The sequence below is a fragment of the Pipistrellus kuhlii genome, unplaced genomic scaffold (genome assembly GCF_014108245.1).
Source record: "Pipistrellus kuhlii isolate mPipKuh1 unplaced genomic scaffold, mPipKuh1.p scaffold_m20_p_1, whole genome shotgun sequence".
In the NCBI taxonomy this organism is placed as follows: Eukaryota; Metazoa; Chordata; class Mammalia; order Chiroptera; family Vespertilionidae; genus Pipistrellus; species Pipistrellus kuhlii.
In genome coordinates this window covers 97652712-97675687 of record NW_023425404.1, presented here as the reverse complement: position 1 = coordinate 97675687, position 22976 = coordinate 97652712, and the positions used below count along the sequence as shown (strand labels likewise).

Genomic DNA, 22976 nt, shown 5'->3' with positions numbered 1-22976 from the left:
GTTTAATTTCTAGTTGGTCCTTTTTTTTATATCCTCAAAGGTCTTGTTAAATTTATTGGCCTTTTCTATGAAATTCTTGAAAACCCTATAACCGTGGTTTTGAATTCTATATCCAGTCTTAGGTTCTCCTCCATTTATTTTTATTTATTTATTTTTTGTTTGTTTGAGATCTATTTCCTTGTCTCAGCATTTCGCTGCTTTCCTGAGTTGGTAGGATAGCTTTGTGTGCTTGATGTCCTATATATGGCCTGGTGGATCAGCCTCCCCAGTTACCTGAGGTAGGCACTCTTGGTGCTCCCCTTTGTGGACTGTATGGAGCTTTGATGTAGTTAAGTCTTGACTGTTGTTGGTATCACTGGGAGGAATTGACCTCCAGGACAATTGGATGTGAGTATCAGCTGTGTCTACTCCAGGATACCTTCTGTATTGGAGACAGTCTTATAGGATCAGACTTAGAAAATTGCAAAAAATACTATGCTCAGCTTGGATCAGGTGGAGTCTCAGGGCTGAGCTGACAGTCTTGGCTTCCAGTCAGCCCTGCCCTTGTGAGCATGCCTCAGACCTCTGCCTTCTGCAGTTGCCCTGAGTTTCCGCCTGACATTCAAGATTCCCCCTGCAAGAGCGAGGGTGCCCCAGGAGTTTGCCAGGAACTGGGTTGGGTCTCTGTAGTCTGGAGATTCCAACTCCTTCTGTTATTGAGAGGCCACAGCAACGTCAGTGGTCAAACCTCTCTGCGTGCACTCACTCAAGTGTGACCGTAGACCCTGCCTGCTGCGGCTCCCTGCTCCCCTGATTCTCCTAGTCTCTGAGCTCTAGGTGCCTTTCTCTACAGTCCTGTGTGAGCTTGGGTCCACGGGTTTTTGGCCAGGGTTGGAGTTCAATGCAGTTGGAACTGAGGTTCAGTGCAGTCAGGGGCTTCCTTTCCCCTCCCACCAGCCAGGCACTCAGCCGCCCTCTCTGTGAGCGAGCATCTCCCTACCTCAGCGCTCTGCAGTTCCCCTGATCCATGAGCCTCTCTCCTTATTCCTAGTTGTAGATTTTTCCACTCAGCCAGCTTTCCTGTGGCTTTTGATGATGTCTGTTCTGTCTTTTAGTTGTTGTTTTGAAATTGTTGTGCAAGGTGGCAGCTTAGGTGCCTACCTAGGCTGCCATCTTGGTTTCTCTCTCTCATTCTTTTAATTTTAATGTTAAGATAGAATTAGCTTAGTGTAGCTTTTATAGACAAAATTGTTGGTTATATGGCATACTTTTTACTGCCCTAAATAATAATTTTCAGTTGGATGCTTTGAACATTTTATTTTCTAATCTTGACCAAAATTTCCAATTCTATATTTGACTTAGGGGAACTTGATTCTGTTTCTAGTCAAAAGAAGTATTTCCATTTTCCACCATCATTATAGAGCCACTGTGTCAAGTAGTCAATGTTTTGACCTAACTGAACTTATTGTTAATCTAATATATGTCTTGTTATATTATTTCAACTACTAGAGGTCTGGTGCACAACATTCATGCACTTGTGGGAGGGGGTTCCCTCAGTCAGCCTGCACCCTCTTGCAGTCTGAGATGCTTCAAGGTTGTCCGTCTGCCAGGTTAAGCCCACTCCCAACTGACAGGTGGACATCCATGGAAGGGTCCTTATGCTGCTTGAGGAGGCAAGAGAAGCTCCAGCCACTGCTGTTGTGCTGGCCAGCTGTGAACTAGGCTTCTGGCTGAACAGTGCTCCCTCTGTGCTAGCGCACTGACAACCAGGGGTCAGCTCCTGTGTTGGGCATCTGCCCTCTGGTGGTCAGTGTGTGTCATAGTGACTGGTTGTTCCAGTGTTCTCTGATTTGTATATTAGGGTTTTATTACATAGGATATGGCATATTGGAATGCTCCTCACTCGAACATAAAATTCTTATTTTATCTTGGGTTGTGGCTTTGTTCATCAGCTAGGTATTATTTATTATTATGATAGTCTGGTTTCCAAGCAACTGTTTTTTGAAGTTAAAATGATATTAAATACCTTTATAAACTCTCTCTCACCCGATTTGGGTATTAAATACCTTCATATATAGCACCTGCTTGATTGCTGTTTTTTGTTGTTGTTGTTGTTATTGTTATTGTTGTTGATCATCTAATTAGAATTATCATCTCTAAACCTTATTATAAAATAAATTTTATTAACCAAAACAAGGAAAATTTAAACAATATTACATCAATTAGAATAACTTTGAAAACAAGGGTGTGTTAAAAAAAATATGTGTGGTAAAAAGGAGGGGGAAAAAAGGAAAATTGAGCAAAGCCAGCCACATATGAGTGAGATCAGATGATATTTATCATTCTCTGACTGGATTATTTTGCTTAGCATAATGCTCTCCAGTTACATCCATAGTATTGCAAATGGTAAGAATTCCTTCTTTTTTACTGCAGTTTGGTATTCCATTGTGTAGATGTACCACAGATTTTTAATTCACTCATATGTTGATGGGCACTTAGACTGTTTCCAAATCTGAGCTTTGCTAAATTGTGCTGCTATGAACATAGGGGTGCATATATTCTTTCTGATTGGTGTTTCTAATTTCTTGGAATGTATTCTTATAAGTGGGACCCCTGGGTCAAATGGGAGTTCCATTTTTAACTTTTTGAGGAAACTCCATACTGTTCTCCACAGTGGCTGCACCAGTCTGCATTCCCACCAACAGTGAAGGATGGTACCTTTTTCTCTGCACCTTCTCTAGCACTAGTCATTTGTTGTTTTGTTAATGAAAGCCATTCTGACAGGTGTGAAATGGTGCCTCATTGCTGTTTTGATTTGCATATCTTGGGTAATTAGTGACTTTGAGCATGTTTTCATATGACTCTTGGCCTTCTGTATGTCCTCTTTTAAAAAGTGTCTATTTAGGTCCTCTGTCCATTTTTTTATTGGGTTGTTTATCTTCCTTTTGTTAAGTTGTATGAGTTCCCTGTAAATGGTGGAAGTTAAATCCTTATCGATGATAACATTGGCAAATAAGTTCTCCCATGCAATGGCTTTCTTGTTGTTTTGTTGATGGTTTCTTATGCTGTGCAGAAGCTTTTTATTTTGATTCAGTCCCATATGTTTATTTTCTCCTTAGCTTCCATTGCCATAGAAGCTGTATTAGTTGGTAAAGACATTGCCACAATATGTTGTATGTCTGATTTTTTTGCTGCCTATGGATTCTTTTATGATTTTTATGGTTTTCCATCTTGCATTTAAGTCCTTTATTCATTTTGAGGTTTTATTGTTTGTTTTCTCTCTCTCTCTCTCTCTCTCTCTCTCTCTCTCTCTCTCTCTCTCTGTGTGTGTGTGTGTGTGTGTGTGTGTGTGTGTTGTATGTGTATGTACGGTGTAATTTGGTGGTCTAGTTTTTTCTGCGTGTGTCTGACCTATTTTCCCAACACCATTTTTTGAAGAGTCTGTCTTGACTCCACGGTATTTTATTGCTTCCTTTGTCAAATTGAGCATAATGGCAAGGGTCTATTTTTGGATTCTCTGTTCTGTTCCATCTATCTATATGTCTGTTCTTGTTTTAAGCAGTTTTAAGAACAGTGGCTTTGTAATATAGCTTGATATCTGGTATTGTAATACCTCCAACTTTTTCTTCATTCTCAGGATTGCTGCAAATATTTGGAGCATTTTTTTATTCCAGATAAATTTTTGAAGAGTTTGTTCTAGGTGTATGAAATATGCAGTTGTTATTTTAATGGTGATTCCATTGAACTATAAATTGTTTTGCATAGTATGGACATTTTAGTGATGTTAATTCTACCAATCCATAAATAGAGTATATTCTTCAAATTCTTTATGTCTTCCTTTATCTCTCTTTTTTTCAATGTCCTGTAGTTTTCTGGGTACAGGTCTTTTACCTCCTTAGTTGAGTTTGTCACCTGGTATCTTAATTTTTTTTTTTTTTTTTTTTTTTTTTTTGTGCAATGGTAAGTGGGATTATTTGTTGTTGTTGTCATTGAAAATCCCAGCATAAGCGGAAGGAGGAGATAATAAAGATAAGAGTGGAGATAAATGACATAGATACCAAAAAAATAATACTAAAGATCAACAAAATCAAGAACTGGTTCTTTGAAAGGATAAACAAGATTGATGAACCTCTAGCCAGGCTCACTATGAAACAGAGAGAGGACCCAAAGAAAACAAAATCAGAATGAAAGAAGTGAAGTAATAGATCCCACAGAAATACAAAGGATTGTAAAAAAAAATACTACAAACAACTACTCCAACAAACTGGACAACCTAGACAAAATGAACATATTCTTAGAAAAGTACAAACTTCCAAAACTCAAATAGGAATAATAAAAAACAAACAAACATGAATTGGCCAATAAATACCCATGAAATGGAAGCAGTAATAAAAAATCTACCAGCAAAATCCTTGTCTAGATGGCTTTACAAGGGAGTTTTACCAAACATTCAAAGAAGAACTAGAACCTATCCACCTCACACTATCCCAAAAAATTCAAGAGGAAGGCACATTTCCAAGCTCTTTCTATGAGTCCAGCATTACCCTAATTAAAAAAACAGATAAAGACACTACAAAGAATGAGAATTCCAAGCCAATATCCATGATGCACATAAATGCTAAATTCTTCAACAAAATTCTAGCAAATTGGATCCAGCAATACATTAGAAAGATCAGACACTCTGATCAAGTGGGATTTATTCCAGGGATACAAGGTTGGTATACTATCCACAAGTCAATAAATATGATGCATCAAATAAACAAATTGAGAGACAAAAATTGCATAATCATATTAATTGGTACAGAAAAAGTATTTGACAAAATCCAACACCCTTTCTTGATAAAAATTCTCTGCAAAATTGGAATAGAGGGGTCATATCTCAACATAATAAAAACTTTTTATGATAAACTTATAGCCAACATCATACTAAACGGGCAAAAACTAAAACCATTTCCCCTAAGAAGAATTACAAGACTGGAGTGCCCATTTTCACCCCTCCTGTTCAGCATAGTATGGGAAGTGCTGGCCATAGCAATCAGACAACAAGAATAAATTCTTCCCTTCTTAAATTTATCTTTTGTTACCTGTCTCCTAGCATCTTGACACACTATTTCCTGGTCAAATGTTTTTATTTTCTTTATTTATGAAGGTATTACATATGTGTCCTTATCCCCCCTATTTCCTGGTCAAATTTTTGAAGCTATTTAGGATCATTCTGTCTCATTAAAATTTTGTGATTTTTGGAGAACAAAATCCAAAATAATTATTTAAATAAGCAAGAAACTATAGTTATGATTGAAGTGTTAGGAGTATAAACCCTTTTGAAAAAAACTCTTGTCTTTCCAATAACTCTTACAATAGAACCTCATAAGTTCCACTTAGTTGGCAATCTGGGTTTATGGAAGTTACTTGTTATACAAATTGCCAATAAGGTTTTATATCTAGTCATGATGTGTCATATATATGGTGTCCCAAAAATGTATACACAATTTGAATGAATAAAAAGTCAGTCTTTATTAGCACACACTTCATTTTCAAAAGTTAAACGATTCTACTGTTTTTGTCAATGCTTGTTTTCAAACTGATGTCTAGTCTAGGCACTGCTGATAACGTGAAGCAATGGAATCACAGAATAAATTCATTTGGTATGTGTGTGCTCTCAATTCCTCAACTGTTGCCTGATTTGTACCATAAACTTCTATCTTTTTTGTATCCCCATTTAAAAAAAAAATCTAGTGGCACGTTAGGATAAATTTTATTTGTTCAAAGCTTAGTTTCTCTTCACTCATTATTTCAAAGCAGTTAAACCTGAAAAAAATTGAAAATTGAGTTATCAGCTGTTAAAATACATTTTGGGGGATATATATATATATATATATATATATATATATATATCCCAACTCAGATTTGTTTTCTTATTCCTAAATATAATTAAAGGTTATGAATGTAGTCACCAAGTTTTTGAGTCATTTCCCTTACTTTAGTTTTTAGGAATAATTAAAGTGTCCTAGAGAAACTCTTGAATATGTGCATTAGACCTCTACCTGATAGTATTGTTGGTCATAGCAAAAGACTGTAAATACCAATGTCTCTTAATTGGAGAATAGACAACATTGAGATATGTCATCCACACCTTTAAATAATATTCAAGGGTGAAAATAAATGAAAATACAGCTGCCTACAATAACATGGAGAAATCTTAGAGACATGGATGTGATTGAGAAAAAGCAGGTTGCAGAGCACTGTATGCCATATATGTATATATATATATTTTTGATAAAGTTCAAAATGTAAAAGAACTCAGGCAAAAACTAGCCATCTGTTGCTTGGGGGTTACATTGAGGAGCTTTCTCATGCTCACTCCTATCCAGTTCTCCTCTCCTCCTGGGTAGTTGAAAGTATCCTAGTTGCAGTGGGTGAAGCTATATGACTAGGGCACTGGTTATTCATATTCGTTAAAGCTAAATTTTTTATTGAGAGAACAAAGGAAAAAAGTAAGAAGCAAAAAGTGGGAGGCATTGAGTTTACATTTTTCCATTTTGCAAAGGATGGTTCTGACATCCTATCAAATAAAAGGGTAATATGAAAATTAATCATAAGTCTGCTACTCCCACAAGCCACACCCACCACCTATGGCCATCAGCCAATCAGGAGTGGATATGCAAATAAACCCAACAAAGATGATTATAACCACAGAGAGCAGGAGGGAGGCTTGGGTTTCCTCTGAAATGGAGGAAGCCAAGCTTTCTGCCTGCCCTTGCCTGCCTAGGACTCCACTCAAGGCGACAAAGTTTCAATGATAGAAGATACATAAATTCAAACAGAAATGGTGGGAGCCACAGAGCTGGAGAGAGCAGGAGAGAAGCTCGAGTTTCCCCTGGTGATGGAGGAAGCCAAGCTTTCTGCACACTCTGGCCAGCTCAGGCCTCTGCTTAAGGATACAAAGTTTAAATTATAGAGGATACATAAATCCCAACAGAAATAACTGTCACCACAAAGCAAGCAGAAGGCTTGGCTCTGCTCCAGGCTACAAAGTTTCAATTGTAGATAAAAAATAAACCCCAGATATTAGGGCCTCTGCTTAGGTCACCAGGGGTATGGCCGGCCTGCAAACCACCACAGCCCCTCACTGCCCCATGCCCCAAGGGAACTCCCTTGATCTGGGACATCCTTCAGGGCAAACCAGCTGACCCCGACTCATGCACCAGGCCTCTATCTATTTAATAAAAGAGTAATATGCAGATTGACTATCACTCCAACACACAAGATGGCTTCTCTCAAGTGGTCAAAGATCCTGTCCCCATGTGGACACAAGATGGCCACCATAAGATTGAGGGCAGTTGAGAGGGACCAGGCCTGCAAAGGAGGGTGGTTGGAGGTGATCAACCCTGTCAAGGAGGGCAGTTAGGGGTGACTAGTCTGGCAGAGGAGGGAAGTTTGGGGCAAACGGGCTGGCAGAGGAGCAGTTAGACATCAATCAGGCTGGAATGGGAGTGGTTAGGAGGTGATCAAGCTGGCAGGCAGAAGCAGTTAGTGGCAATCAGGTAGGCAGGTAAGCAAGCAGTTAGAAGCCATCAGTCCTGGATTGTGAGAGGGATGTCCAACTGCCCATTTAGGCCCGATCCTAATTGGGGTCCCAGGTTGTAGAGGGTGCAGGCTGGTCTGATGGACCCCACCCCCACCCCCTGCACAAATTTCATGCACTGGGCTTCTAGTATGATTATAAAAAGGAAAAGGCAATTAAAAGCTAGCAAATGCTAGGGTGCAGAAAGATCACAGATTTGTATACTATTCTTCAATCAGGCACAGGTTGAACTGAGGAAGTCAGAGATTAAACTATTTTGCATAAAACTGCACATTTACAAAGAAGAAACAAATGATAGACTCAAGCAGATGTTTCTTTCATGTAATTTATGGTTTCTAAGGCAATGTTTCTCAATGCCACAATATAACCATTTAAGAAACAATCTAATTCTCAGATGATTTTAATGCAGCTAATTTTCATTTACTTGCATTTCAAAAATAAATAAATGTCATAATATGAAAAAAATTTGGGAGAAGTTATTGTTACTTCATTTTAGTTAATGCACTTGATTATTCAAAATTAGATTGCTTCTTTCTCCCAGATTAATCTGAGTCCAATTCCTATGAAAATGGTTTGAAAATAATGAACACGTAAAAAGAGTAAAGACAAGCTTTTTGCTACCTTCTCACATTTTCATGAAGTCCTTTGGATACTGAATGAATTTTAATGATAACTTTATTGTTATTCATTGCTTTCTCAAAATATTCTATCTATTCATTTATTTTTTTTCTGTCTGTTCTCATGACCAGACTTAAGTTGCATAAGATCACAAACTTTTTCTGTCCAGTTTATTTCTATCCCATGCACATATAACAGTAAGTAACATCTATTTATAAAAGAAGAATCAAAGGCTTTGGTTAATTATTTACATGAACATGTGTCATATTTTATTGTTCTTGTATTTAGATCACATTTATACAGGATTTTAGTCAATTATTTATTTACTAATTTAGTCACTCAAAACACATTTGTTGAGCCATTTTGGGTTCTTTATACATTTATAATTTGAAATAAATTGTACAACTTAATAGTAAAATTTTTAATTTTATAGTTTTAAAATGTTATAATAAACTGAAGAAGTAGATCTTGCCAAGATTACAGAGTGAGCAAAAGTAGGTTTACAATTGTTCCTAAGGAAATAATATAATAAGTAATAATATAAGAATAAACTCTGTTTCTTATACTCACATTTATAGATCTACTTTTGTCCAACTTCTATATTTTTAGCAGAAAATAAAATAATATTATTAACATATTTAATAAATGATTGCTGAGCATAAAGGCAGATGTTGTCAGTAATTTCAACACTTAAGAAGTGTTTGGTTATTTTATTTCTGGCAGGTTCATGAAGGGTAGCACTTATTTCCCCTATTGAGCTCAGATCAAGTCATAGTGTGTTAGTTGGTCAAGGAAACTGAACAGAAGTCACATGAAGCCCTTCAAAGAGGAAGTTTTAAGAGCTAGGGTATGGGTCAATATGTTCCTTTAAAAAAAGAGTAGTATTGTAGACATTTAAAAAAATGTATTTTTACTTATTTCAGAGAGGAAGTGAGAAGAAGAGAGAGACAGAAACATCAATGATGAGAGAAAATCATGAATCAGCTGCCTCCTGCAGGTTCCCTACTAGAATCAAACCCTGGACCCTTCAGTCCACAGGGTGATGCTCTATCCACTGAACCAGACCAGCTAGGGCTTGTAAAGACATTTTGTATCAACGCAGAGAAGCACTTCACCTAGTACACTGCCTAACAAAAAGATAATATAAAAACATACAGAGAAAATAATATAAAGAAAAACACCAAAAATATGTTTTAAATGAAGCAATTCATTTAAAAAATTCCTCTAGGATTTTTTTTTGTTAAATATAGAAATTATTATAAACATATATCGTAATCATAAATACATGCATTTATTTAAGAAAATTAGCATCTCCAAGTATTATTAAATAAGAAAATTTGCCATTAATTTTATATTGTGTCATTTTGTTAAGGGATGGATCTCTCTGAATAAATTTTAGCGTAAGAATTATAGAACATTAACAAAATATGTAATTTTATATTTCCTTAAAAATATTTCATTAACTATATGTCTAACATTCACCACAATAACAGGTTTCCTATTAACATAAAAAATCATATATTCAAGAATATTTTCTTAACATAAAAATTAGAATATATATGTTACTATGTTTTGATAACTGATTATCTAAAGATAACAAGCATAAAGTAGTGAACATTTTCTTCAACTCTGTCTTCTTGACCTTTTCTTCCCTCAAATACATTTAGTCCAAAGCTCTGTGATCTTGCCACATAAATCTCTTTCCAATCACCAGTGCAGGCAGAATTGATTCAGGTCATTATAGTTCATCTATCCTATTTAATAAATGCATAATATGCTAAGTGTCTGGTCATCTGGTTGTCCAGTCAACCAATCAAAGTGTAATATACTAATAATATGCTAAGGCAACTCAACTGCTCACTATGACCTGCACTGACCACCAGGCAGAAGATAGTTGACAAGTCAACCAGTTGTCATGATGTGCACTGACCACCAGGGGCAGGCACTCCAACCAGTAGGTTAGCTTGCTGCTGGGGTCTGGCCAATTGAGAGTGAGTAAGATGGGCTAGACATGCGCTGGAGCCTTCCCGCCATCCCTCCCTGGCTGGCCAACCTCCAGTGTCCTCCTTCCACCTTGAGGCCTACATTCCTGACTGCAAAGTGCTCGCATATGTGGAGTCAATTAAGTCCTATACTTCGTCATAATTGATAACATTTTTTTCAAAAATTTGAATATTTGCACAATCGTGCCCTTTATAGATGTATTCAAATAAGTATTTGACACTTTTAATTGATGTGCAGACTTCAAAGTTTATATGACAGTTATAATTAAGGCACAAATACAGGTTATAAGGGACAATCCAAGTGTTATTGACAACTTTATTTCCAAGAGACATGGTGCTACCAGATCTTCATTTGTATTTGTTATATCCATCAATATTTCCAATGGTCTCATTTTGAAGTTCTTTCAAATATCTCTTTGGATATTTTCCATATATGGAATATTTAGATTTTGTGTTTCACTTGGTCCATGTACCATATTTGATTTAACCCGTTTTTCCACATGGTCAGTTATATGTTGGTTCTCTCGAGTTTGAAGAACGTATGATATTAAAATTGTAAATATTTCATCACAAGAGAAATCAGTGGAGCACTCTGAAAGTGTTTTTACTCTTAATGTGGTATACAGGGAAATATTAGAATAAGTTTAATCAATTGATCAGTCATTGTTTGTATCAATGTTGCTTCTCATGTACTTGTTGTTATATCATGTGATTTTTTATTTATTAATAAATTTATATATTAGTTTCAAATAAATTTTACTAATTTTCTTTCATCTCTCACACTTCTATTATAAAGGGCAAATAACAATATTAAAATATTTCTTCTAATTAATTCACTTTTTAAAAATTATATTTCATTGATTTTTTACAGAGAGGAAGAGAGAGGGATAGAGAGTTAGAAACATCAATGAGAGAGAATCATAGATCAGCTGCCTCTTGCACACCCCCTACTGGGAATGTGCCCGCAACCAAGGTACATGCCCTTGACCAGAATCAAACCTGGGACCTTTCAGTCTGCAGGCCAATGCTCTATCCACTGATCCAACCGGTTTCAGCTAATTAATTCATTTTTAATGTACATGAATTTATGCACCAGACCACTAGTTTATAATAAAACCTATCTGCCTCAAATAGCCATATTTCATCTTTTTTTATGGGTGAGTAGTATTCTATTGTATATGTATATCACATCTTCTTTATATAATCCTCTATCGAAAGATACTTTGGTTATTTCCATGTCTTGGTCACTGAAAATAATGCTGCAAAAACCATAGGGATGCTATATCTTTGCAAATAAATGTTCTCAAATTTTGCATGTAGATATCCAGAAGGGTAGCTGCTGGGTTATATGATAATTCTATTCTAAATTTTTTGAGGAGCCTCCATACTGTTTTCCATAGTGGCTGTAGCAGTTTACATTTCCACCAGCAGTGAATGAGGTGGTATGCTAATTTATGCATTTTCTCCACAATCTCTCAACATTTGTTATTACTTACCTGTTTTGTGGATGACAGTGATTCTAAGAAGTGTGAGGTGTTGTCTTATTGTAGTTTTGACTTGCATTTCTCTAACAGCTACTGAAGTTGATAATATTTTCAAATATATTTTGGCTATGTGTGTATCTATTTGGGATAAGTGTCTGATCAGGTTCTCTGCCCATTTTTTTAAATTGGATTGTTTATTGTTTTTGAATTGTGTGACTATATATTTTGAATATTAACTCCTTGTTAGAGGTATTGTTTGCAAAAACCTTCTCCCATTTGGTTGGTTGTCCTTTTGTTGTTTGATTTTATTTTTATTTTACTAGGCAGAAACTTTTCAGTTTGATATTGTCCTACTCATTTATTTTTGCTTTTATTCCCTTGACTTTGAAGTCAAACTTATAAATACTCTCTAAGACCAGGGTATAAGTTTAGTACCTAAATTTTCTTCTATGTAATTTATTGTTGAAGTTCTTATACTTAGGACTTTGGCCATTTTGAAGTAATTTTTGTGTATGGTGACTAAAAGCAGTCTAGTTTCATTCTTTTACATGTGAACTTTCCACTTTTCCCAGTACCTTTTATTGAAGAGGCTTTTATTTCTTTATTATGTGTTTTTGGCTCCTTTGCAAAAAGTATTTGCTCATGTCTATGTGGACTTATTTCTGTGCTTTCAATTCTGTTACATTGGTCTTTGTGTCTATTTTTCTTCCAATACCATGACGTTTTGATTATTGTCATTTTGTAGTATAATTTGAAATCAGAGAATGTGTGGTACCTCCAGTTTGTCCCCTTTTTTTCCTCTAGTTATGTAGGGTCTTTTGTGATTTCATGCAAATCTGATGATTTTTTGTTCTATTTCTTAAAAAAAATACCTTGAGATTTTGATAGTGGCTGCATTAAATCTGTATATGGCTTTGGTTATGGCCATTGTAACTATGCTGATTCTTCCAATTCATGAACATGGAATGTTTTTCCATTTCCTTATGTCTTCTTTAATTTCTTGTGATAATGTCTTGTAGTTTTCGGTGTATAGGTACTTTACATTATTCATAGTTATTTTATTCTTTACATTGTCATTGCAAAAGAAATTAAAAATATGCTAAGCAAAGTAAGTCCAATGGTAAAAAAAAAAATCAAGAACCATGTAATTTCACTCATATGTGGGATATAAAACTGAAAGCAACAAATGAACAACAACAACAAGAACAACAACAAAACAACCTCGTAGACAGACAACAGTAAATTAGGACTAGAAGGGGAGTTAATGAAGTGTAAAGGGGGTCAAATATATGGTGACATAAGGAGATTTAACTTTGGGTTATTGGCACACAATAAAGATGATATTTTGTAGAATTGTATACTTTAAAGATATATAATTTTATTATCCAATATCACCCTATTAAATTTAATAAAAATAAATCTAATTCCATTTTGTCTAGTCTCATTTATTTAAGGCAAAGCAAATCCCTATTCTTGTATTGGTATTTTTAATGTATAAGCATTTTTTTGTCTAAAGAATAGCAGGATAAAGTGAATAGACATATTTAGCTCTTTATGATAGAGCTCTGTGCTACTTATGCAATTTCATCTCCAACCAAATCCGATAATTTCATATTCTAATAATTCATAGAATTATATTGTCCTTTGTAGCAGTGAAATATAAAAGTTAAGAAAAGAGCTTTTAGGATTAGACTAATAAGGTTAACATTACTCTTCCCAGTTACATCTCTACAGAACATATGTGTACATAGCTTTACTTTCATTAATATTTTTCTGTTCCTAAACAGTTTACCTAAAACCACAAAAGACCCTACATAACCAGTGATGATACCAATTTCTCAGATTTTTTGTGTTTAGTACTATACTATAATGTTTTTCTAATTTATATATTTATTTCTTCTGAAATCAAAGAATTATTTTAATTTTTCTTATTTATAATTAAAAGTAAAAACTGATATTAACATTATATCATAATTGAGTAATTTATAAAATAAATTAAGAACATATACACATTTTTGGTGGAAAGACAGATATATCTTCATATATAGAAGATATTAAAAATAAAACAATCATAATATTCAACTATATTAGCATAAATTTATAAATATAGAAGTATTTAATTTAAAATATGAATAGCAATTAAAGTTAATAAAAAGCGAAAATTTCAACAACATAATACTGCAAGAGATATTTGAAAACAAGGTCAAGTCTATCATTAGAAGATGAAGAATAAAATAAAGGAGTAGAAAGAAGTAGAGAAGTAAGAGGAGGAGGAAAAAGATAAAGACACAAGGTTCAGATGGTATTCAGCTTAATTACACTTGTCAGACCTGAATTGAATTACACGCCCTTGACCTGAATCGAATCCAGGACCTTTCAGTCCCCAGACTGACGCTCTATCCACTGAGCCAAACCAGTTTCGGCAATGTGATTGATTATTTAATAAAATACATATAAATGTTTTGAATGAAAGGAGAAATAAACTATAGCTCAGTAATTAAAGTCACATGTATGAAGATCAGAATGAAATGTGAAATAAATTAATCAGTAATCAATTATACCAAAAGTGTATTTGAGAGTAGTAACTTTTTTATAAGTAATTACTTATAAATAGTGGTTACTATTTATGAAGAAAATTTTAATACCTATAAAAAAACTAGCAAACAAACCAGCCTCCATCTTGGTGATCATGTCACTTAAGCCTACTGCACCAATTTGCAGTATTAACTGCTCCCACACCTGTTTCTATTGCATTTTGCACATATTCCTATTTCAATATAGCATTGAGGACAATATTTCTTTCTTAAATACTGGTAATTACTATATAATTAATATACTCAAAGTTTGGTTGACTAGTGAATAAACGAATATGATAATTTTAAGCATTATAATATATATCAGGATTTAAGACCACAGGTACAGGGAAAGTTAAGGCATTTTATTCAATAAAATATCCTACTTTCCAAAGATGACAGTAAAAACAATCACATCTATTCTGTCTCTTTGGAAAAGTATAAAAATAAAACTGTATAAAATTCTAAAATACTTTATTATTAGAAACTATACTTGTGTATGTTTTAAATAAAGTCAAATTATGTTTACATTGTTTGGTATATTCAGATAATTTAGAAATAGTTTCTCTGGTTTCTTAATTCATTAGATACCAAGAAAAGTAGACATTCAAATAACCTTTTTCTCTTTCCTGTTAAGCAACAAATGATGCATATAATTGAGAGGCTAGTAGCTGTCTAAGGAGATTAAACAATTGCTTAGCTGAGCTCAAAATAATTAATTTACAGACATGATTTTGAGGAAACTTTTTTGACACATTAATTTTTTTAACTTCACATGATATATTCATTCTTTTTAAGTTTCTTAAGCAGTGATTCTAGAGCTCTAATGCTTTTTCCTAGATACACTGCAACAACTTTTAAGAAAAGTGTGTAAGCCAATACTCAAATTTTGAGACAATTTTCCTCAACATATTTAAATATCGACCATAAAGTTTTAACCAAGAGTCAGCTAAATTTACTGGAAAGCTCAATAAATACTAGGTTTGGTTTACCAACTCCTCCAGCTGTGGGTTTAATAACACAGCAGTGATTTTAATTAAGAATAGGTAATAAAGTTCTTACAGTTTCTAGATTAAAAATAAAGTAGGATTATTTATTTATTTTAATATATTTTTATTGTTGATAATATTACAGATATCTCCCATTCACCCTCCATCCCCCCCCCCCCCCCAGCCCCTACCCATCCCTACAGGTCTTCACTAGCCTATTGCCTGTGTCCAGGGGCTATGCATATATGTACATAAGTTTGTTGGTTTATCTCTTCTCATCTCCCATACCCCACATCAAGGTATGTCAGTCTGCTTAGAATTCACCCATTAGTCTTCAAGGATCAAATTTGTTTTTCAGACATCATGTAATAAAAAAATGTATAATTAATGCCATATTTTATATTAAAAGGAAAGGTACTTTGCACTAGATATCCTAAATATTTTGATGATAGAAAAACATTATTTAGACATATAGGCTCAAAATAAAAATATAGGCTGAAACAAGACTTTAAAATGAAAGGTGTAACATAAATTATTAATAATCCATAGAAGAAAACTTGGTTTCATAACCAAAGATAAAATATTATTAGGGAAAATATCCATTTTTTAAACATGTTGCTTAGATAACCTTTCAAACATTGTTTACTTAAACATCATCCAACATATGTTGGTTACATTAAAAAGCTCATTGATTCAAGATTCTGAGATAGCTTGGGAGATGATAAAGGCCATACGCATCCTGTATAATAAGGAGCTAATATGTTATCATGGCGTACGATCTCAGACACTCAACACTGGGGAAAGAGGAAGGGGGACCAGCTAGGCTGTGGCCCAAGAAAGGGACAAGCTGCACGCCCTGTGGTCCTGGGCACCAGCAGCCAGGCCTACAGCCCGCGAGAGGGACAAGCTGCATGCCCCAAGGTCCAGGGTGCCAGTGGTTGTGCCTGAACCTGTGGCCACGGATAGCGATAAGTCACCCATCCTAGTCCCAGGCACCAGCAGCTGTGCCTGCAGCTGCACCCAGGAGAGGGACAAGCTGCTTGCACCATTGTCCGTGGTGCCTGCGGCTGTGGCCCATGGAAAGCCATGTAGCCATGGGTACCTGCAGCTGGCCAGAGTGAGGGAAGCCCTGGTCCTGGGTGCAGGGCAAGGCAGAGGCTGTTAGGGGTGATCAGGCCACCAGGAAAGCAGTTAGGGGTGTTCAGGGAGGCAGACAGGCAAGTGGTTAGGAGCCAGAGGTCCCAGATTGCTAGAGGCATCAGACATCCCCCCAAGCGTCCCAGATTGGAGAGGGTTCAGGACGAGCTGAGAGACCACGCCCCCACTCCACACCCTGTGCATGAATTTCGTGCACTAGACCTCTAGTATAAAATAAAATCATTATTGCAATGAACATCAGATCAGAATTTAAAAGTGATTGTGTCTTAAAACAATATTGATAGCTAAATGTACACACCTTAGAAAAAAGGAATCTAAATTTTTCAAAATAATATAGAAAAATAACCTATTTTACATAAGTACCTTTCCCCCCTATTATTATAGGGAATATTCTTAAAGAACTATATAAGTTTCATTGTCTAAAATGTTTTTGCCCTATCATCACAAACTGTTATATAGAGGGATCTTCAAAAGAAATGTTTTGTACTGAAGGTTCTTTGCTTATAAGATTTTCATGTGAGGGTTAAGTGTAAAGAATTTGGTAGTGGGGGAAAAAGAAGCGTGCAATGCTCTTTCTGTTCTTAGGTTACATTCACAAACAACACCTTCCTGCCCAGAATATATTTTATAACACCAGAAATATTTTTTCCTCTGGTGGATACATGAATCTCACAAACTTGGAAAAAACAGTATTATCAGCAGATATACAGATATAATTAATATGGCTTGACACTAAGTCTCAAAGTGGAAGAGAAAAATGTAAATCAGTAAAATGGATATTATGAAGGACAATTGGTTTAAAGTAAAAATAAAAGAGTGAAAAAATATCTACAAATTATGTTTTTTTAATCATAGCTTGGAATAATACTTAGGCCTAGAATATATAGTGCACTAAATAAAACTGAAATGAAAATTGTAGACCTCTTAAGTTCTTAAAATGCATTCTTTTTTTTAATCCTTACACAACCTGGCAGGTGAGTACAAGGCTTTCAACAGAGGTTTATGCAAAGAGTGCCATGTAAAGGGAACCTGGCCTATGGGAAAAGTAATGAATGTATTCCACTCTACTCTCCCATTGCTCAATAGGTATGATTTTTATCTTCAATTTACCAGGTAGGAAACTAGGTTTAGGCACGTTTGAAAATCTGCTCAAGATTATATAGTTTACAAATGCTAAGAATAGATTAGCTAGAATTGGAGACCAGATGTGTCCAGAATTTATAATTTTAACAAAACATAGGAAAGAGAAGATTATATACACATGAGCACACACATATAATTTATTCTAAAATAATAGAACAATGAAAAATTATCTAATTTGTTCACCAGGAAGAACACAGCAATTGGAAAATTTGTGTCATTGCATACATTTATGATCAGACACATAAAGACCGACGTTAGAGATGCTTATGTTAGCAACGAAAAAATCAAAGAGAGAAACTGTTAATGAAAAATAACAGCAGTACTAGCAGCATACATTACAGAAGGTAGTTTATTAATAATGAATACAAGATATGAATGAGAAGGAAGGAATTGATTAGTTTGATTCTGCTTTGGAGAAGTCTAATTCTCCTAATATCTGTCCATTTAATAGGGAAACTCCAATGGTAACTACTTTTCTGTTAAAATTGAATTACAGAGAAGGTAACTGGCATACACAATGGACACATTGGAAGCAAAAGCTTTGAGGGATGTTAAAGGAAGGGATCGATGCACAGTTGTGCAAATTATGAAGACTTACATCAGGCAGCCCTTCAGCACACAGGGTGCCATGGGCAGTTACCAGATATTCCAATGAATGTAAGTGAGGAAGAAAGTGATAAACTAATGATGAAATTCTCTATCAAGGAAATTTATCAATAAATTAAAACACTTTTGATATGGATTTAAGACTTACTCAGATTTACTTAGGGGCTGAAGTAAATGAGAACTAACAGAAAGTTTCTGAAGACCCATTGCTCTCTGCTGTCAGTGACCTGGGAATACTTAGACAAGGAAGCAGTGATGATCAAATGACAGATGTATTCACCAGGAAAAGATCTAGTTTCTGATTATCAGATATGTAGAATAAAAATACTCAGCATAATATGTTGCTTAATTGGAATAAAGTACATATTTTATACTGTCTTTTATTATAAATGTGAAACAGAAAAACATTGCTTTTATGACAGTGTACTTGAGTGGATTACTGATGGTTAATCAGTTTCTCTCCAAACAATATTTTTTCTTTCTACTGTCCAAACTCAAAATGCTATTTTGTTATTTCCATAATAAAGTATAAAGCATACCTTACAAATCTATGGATAATGCAAAGTTGTGAGATATAGCTAATAGATAAATCTTCAAAAATGTTTTGCTATGCTAAAAGTAACCCTAAATAATAAACTAAACAGAAAGCATTGTAAAGATCTACATTTAAATTTCAAAAATAGTTATACCAACAAAGAATAACTGAATTTAATAGCAGTACATTTGAAAAAATATAATATTTTCTCATAAGCTATAATCTTAGACTGCTGAGGAAATCAATCATACTAGATTTTCATATTTCTTCATTACTTGTCATCTATCAGTTACATTGAGTATAAAATATAAGTTTTCTAGCTTCTTACAAATAATACAAATAATTATACAGTATAAGTAAGTGATAGAACACCTTGCATGTTTATTTCATAGCAATTATAACATGCCATTTCTATAGCCTATCTAGTGATGAAGGATTTGAAGTCTCAAAAGATGTTATTTTAATATGTCTGCTGTCATAGTAGAAGATGCATAAATTAAATTCCAAGATTTGTAAATAAACTGTTATGTATAGAGTAATTTTATCTTTTATACAGGGAAATATATTTAGAAATTCATGAAAATAATTAAAACTTTATGGCAGCTAACCATAGTAACAATGTCTTCACAAAGAAAAGAAAAAAAGAGCCACCAGTTAAATTTCTCACCTGCCTAATACCCAGCCGGTATGCCACAATCCGATCCACTGCATCAGGATTCATTTGTGTCCACTGTAGACTATAGGAATAAACACGGTGTCTGTTTTGCCACACAGGATTGTAGGTATCATAATAGAATTCTGGAGCATAGGCCTTTCCTGAAAACAGAAGGAATACATTTAAGTGATGACATATTCCAAGTAAACATACTTATTCTTTTTGGCCCTTTTACCACATTCTGATGGAGTTCTATATGTAACTTGTATCTGAAAAGTCTTATTATTAAAATCTAATCAGTTTTCTGGATAACAGTTTTTACATTCCTTTATTGATTAAGGTATTATATATGTGTCCTTATCCCCCCATTACCCAACCATCTCCCCCACTCATGCCCTCACCCCCTATTGTCTGTGTCCATAGGTTAGGCTTATATGCATGCGTACAAGTCCTGTGGAGAATTTTGAGTATAGATGCCAGAAGATTTTCTGGTTGATTGGATGAGCAGTCTCAGAGGGAAATAGGAATCAAGGATGATTACATGTTTTGTCCTAAAACCTGGAAGATTAAAATTTCCATCAACTGAGATAAAAAGCTTTGTGAGGGACAAATTTTGGGGGAGGAGAAAATCAGGGAGTTATTATTTTTTTAATCCTCACTTCAAAATACATCATTTTAATATGTCTGCTGTTACAGTAGAATATGCATAAATTAATTTCTAAGATTTGTAAATAATTAGAAAGTTATGTACAAAGTAATTTTATCTTTGATATAGAAAAATATATTTAGAAATCCATACAAAATTAGAGAATGTGTTCACTAATATTTATGGAGAGGGAAAGTGGGAAAAGAGAAAAGTAGAGAGAGTGAGATAGAATCATAGATTGGTCACCTCCAATGTGCTCCCTGATCAAGAGATCAAACCTGAAATCCAGATATGTGACCAGGAATCAAACCTGCTACCTTCCAATGTATGGGACAATGCTCCAAACAACTGACCCATACCAGCCAGGACAAAAATCAGGCAGTTAATTTCGAAAAATTTGAACGATCTAAATGCAGACATTAAGTGGAATATACTAGTCTAGAATTCAAGAAAGACCAGGATTGGCTGAAAACAGTTTCGCTCAGTGGATAGAGCATGGGCCTGTGGACTGAAGGGTCCCGAGTTCGATTCCAGTCAAGGGCATGCACCTTGGTTGCGGGCACATACCCATAGGGGGTGCATAGAAGGCAGCTGATCGATGTTCGGTATTTCTCTCTCACTGATGTTTCTAACTCTCTATCCCTCTCCCTTCCTCTTCGTAAATATATATAATGTTTTCCCCTTAAAAAAAGAAAGAAAAAAAATGTGGGGGCAGATAACACCCACAAAGAAAGGCCTGAAATGGAACAACCAGTGAATAAAAGAAAAATTTAAAAATGTGGCATTCAAGAAGCCAAAAGAAGTATATCAGCACTGAATGACCAACTCTGTAAAAAAAAAAAAAAAAAAAATCAGTGGAAAAAAATCTTGTGTATATTTTCATTGTTTTTAATAAATAAATTCAAAATTATCCAAAAAGAACTCAACAATAACACAAGAACTTTGATCAATTTAAAGAATATGTCAAGTGCATATAGCACATAAATATAATATATATAATATCTGTGTGTTGTTACTTTTGTGTGTATATATGGATATTTTTATATTAAATTGTGCACAAGCCAGTTGAAAATTTTAATCACAGGTCCAAATTACTGATGTTCTGAAATGTAGATTTTTCCTACACTCTAATTTTTTTTTTTTTTTTTACTAATACTGCATTTATTTAATAAATAAACCATATTTAGTGTGAGTCTTTTAAATGCCAAATTGTATACTAAGCATCAAGGATACAATAAATAAGGAGGTCTGACCTCTGTCTGCATAAAACTTGCTTACATTTTCTCATACTTTTCAAATAGCTTTATAATTATTAATGGATGATGAGTTAATAAGTTGTACACTTATCATCCCTCATTCCACATATTTTATTACATTAAATATTAAGTGCCCTCCTGGGTTTTCCTTTCTGTATTTCTGTGTTCAGAAACTTTTCTTACCTATTTTTTTAATTTTATTTTAATATTTCTTCATTATTTGTCAGCTCTTGGTTACAGAAAGGTCAATTCATAAAAATTTATCACAGAAAAAAAATAAATTTTGAACACTAAGAATGGAAGTGATGGTCTCTGTTATCCTGGAAAGGATTACCAGGAAAAACATAATGTGAAATAAAACAAATTTAATTTTTGACAAGTTTACTAGAAAAATTAAATAAATTGAATGAAATATATGAATTTTAGTAAGAATTTAAAAGTCTTCTACATCAACATTGTGTGCATTAAAAATGTTCTATAAATATCTATTCAGTTAAAATGAAAAATAATTATCAACTTCATACAAAGAATCTTGCAAAGAAGGAGGTCTCTAGAAAAAAGCCATAACATTTATTTTATTACTCCTTTTATCTTGTATGATATTTTCACTTAATAAATGATAGGACAAATTTATGTTCACAAGATTACAAGCAAAATCCAGATATGAAAAAAAAGTATATTCAATGGAGAAGTGAATACCAAAATATCATTGACAACTTATATTTGAGACCAAATTTCTCAAGATGTTCTTAAAGAAGTGCATTTAGTAGTAGTCTAAGTAAAGAACTAAGGGGTTTTATTAAAAATAACCATTCAATTTGGAGAAATATCCATTCAGGTTTTAAAATAAAATAAAAAATCACACATACACACACATTTATTCTCTGGTTTTACAGACAATCATATTAAATGTTTTTATGTTCATTTTGTAGGAAGCACAAAGTAGTACTAAGAAAATATCTTTATAATAATCCTAGATTTTTAAAACCAGACATGACACCTGATAGCTGAACAGGGAAATAATTTGTAATATTTCTTTTTTCTTTTGATCCTCCAAGCCTATGTTTTTCTTTTTGATCTTCCAGTAAACATGTCAAGGAAATATTATTTCTCTTTTATATTCATGTTATTTTTAATCAACATTATTCTACATTAAATGTTTTTAGTCTAACTAACCTGGAATTACATCCATTTCCTAAACTAGCAACAATTTATTATATATATATATATATATATATATATATATATATATATATATATAGTATGATTATATAAAGATAATAGATTTAAAATATTCTTAAAATATGCATAAGGAAAATTGTCATTTAAAGTTTTATATAGAATTTGTGCAAAAGTATATTTACTCTATTTTGCAAATAGCTTTTGAAAAGTAATTAAATTAAGATTTCAAAAATGCTTTTATGGGTAAAGCTCAAAGTAAAAGATAAGAAGCTGTGACATGTCACTCTCCTGGTATAAAAATGTTAGTTGAAACTATAACAACTATTTTTTAGGTGCAAACATAGGTTTACAAGAGAGAGAATTATTACTTAGGGATCAAAATACAAAGACCTGAAGACCAAGCAATGAAAAAAGCTTAGGGAGTAAAGAAGTGTTATTGCTTTGTACCCTTAGGAGCTAAATTTTATAGCCATAAGGGATGAGGTTAATGGGCCAGCCTAAGATGAAAAGTTAGAAATTGGGTTACCACATTCAATCAAGATCAGTAAAAACAGCAATCTCAGT

At 33.9% G+C, this 22976-nt stretch overlaps 1 protein-coding gene across 1 annotated transcript in view; it reads right to left on the bottom strand.

The window, feature by feature from the left end:
- MDGA2 (MAM domain containing glycosylphosphatidylinositol anchor 2) overlaps positions 1-22976 on the bottom strand; it is an 865861-nt gene that overhangs the window by 97593 nt on the left and 745292 nt on the right. The window contains exon 10 of the mRNA XM_036457944.2: positions 19341-19489. Coding sequence (XP_036313837.1) covers positions 19341-19489 — 149 coding nt within the window. The remainder of the gene's footprint in view (positions 1-19340; positions 19490-22976) is intronic.